Here is a 640-nt window from a genome sequence, read left to right as displayed (position 1 = left end):
GGGGGGGCTCAGCCCGGGGGTCTCACCAGGTTTCCGGGGCATGTTCAGCTCCAGGACGGGGCCAAAGGGAGAGAAGAGATCCCGGAGCTCGTCCTCGGAGCACTGGGGGGGACAGGAGGGGTCACGAGGGATTGGGGGGCACAAGGGGGGTGTCAGGGGAGGCTGGGGGGCACAGGGGGGGTCTCTGAGAGGACTGAGCGCCCCTGAGCCCCTAGACATGAGGGAAATCACAAATTTGGGGGGTCCCAGGGGGTTGGGAGTCACTGGGGGCATTGGGGAGCACATAAGTCCTTGGGGGGGAGTGGGCAGCACTGGGGGGGTGCTGGGGAGGTCCATGGGGGGTCTGTGGGATGGTGGGGAGGGGGGTCCCTGGGGAATAAGGAGTCACTGGAGAAATAGGGGGCACTGGGGGGACCCCGGGGGGTGCTGGGGGGCCCGAGGGCATCTCTGGGGAAGGGGGGGTCCCTGGGGGTGTCTGGGTTCCTGGGGGTGTCAGGGGGCACTGGGGTGGGTCACTGGGTTGTTTGGGGTCCCTGTGGGGTCCCCGTGTGTGTCAACAGTCTGTGGGGGTCCTGGGGGTCCCTGTGAGTGCTGGAGGTCCCGGGGGGTCCCAGGGGTCCCTGTGAGTGCTGGGGGTCCC

General features: G+C 68.4%; 1 protein-coding gene across 1 annotated transcript in view; it reads right to left on the bottom strand.

Annotated features, from left to right (window-relative positions):
* Nucleotides 1-8: 8 nt before the first annotated feature.
* LOC113942359 (RNA-binding protein 28-like) overlaps nucleotides 9-640 on the bottom strand; it is a gene marked incomplete at its 3' end in the record, with an annotated part of 1198 nt that continues 566 nt past the window's right edge. The window contains exon 2 of the mRNA XM_027633500.1: nucleotides 9-102. Within this exon, the coding sequence (XP_027489301.1) occupies nucleotides 9-102 (94 nt within the window). The remainder of the gene's footprint in view (nucleotides 103-640) is intronic.

Source organism: Corapipo altera, unplaced genomic scaffold (assembly GCF_003945725.1).
Source record: "Corapipo altera isolate COAL_440 unplaced genomic scaffold, ASM394572v1 56056, whole genome shotgun sequence".
Taxonomy (NCBI): domain Eukaryota; kingdom Metazoa; phylum Chordata; class Aves; order Passeriformes; family Pipridae; genus Corapipo; species Corapipo altera.
Note: the sequence above shows the minus strand (reverse complement) of the source record. Positions and strands in the feature narration are given on the sequence as shown.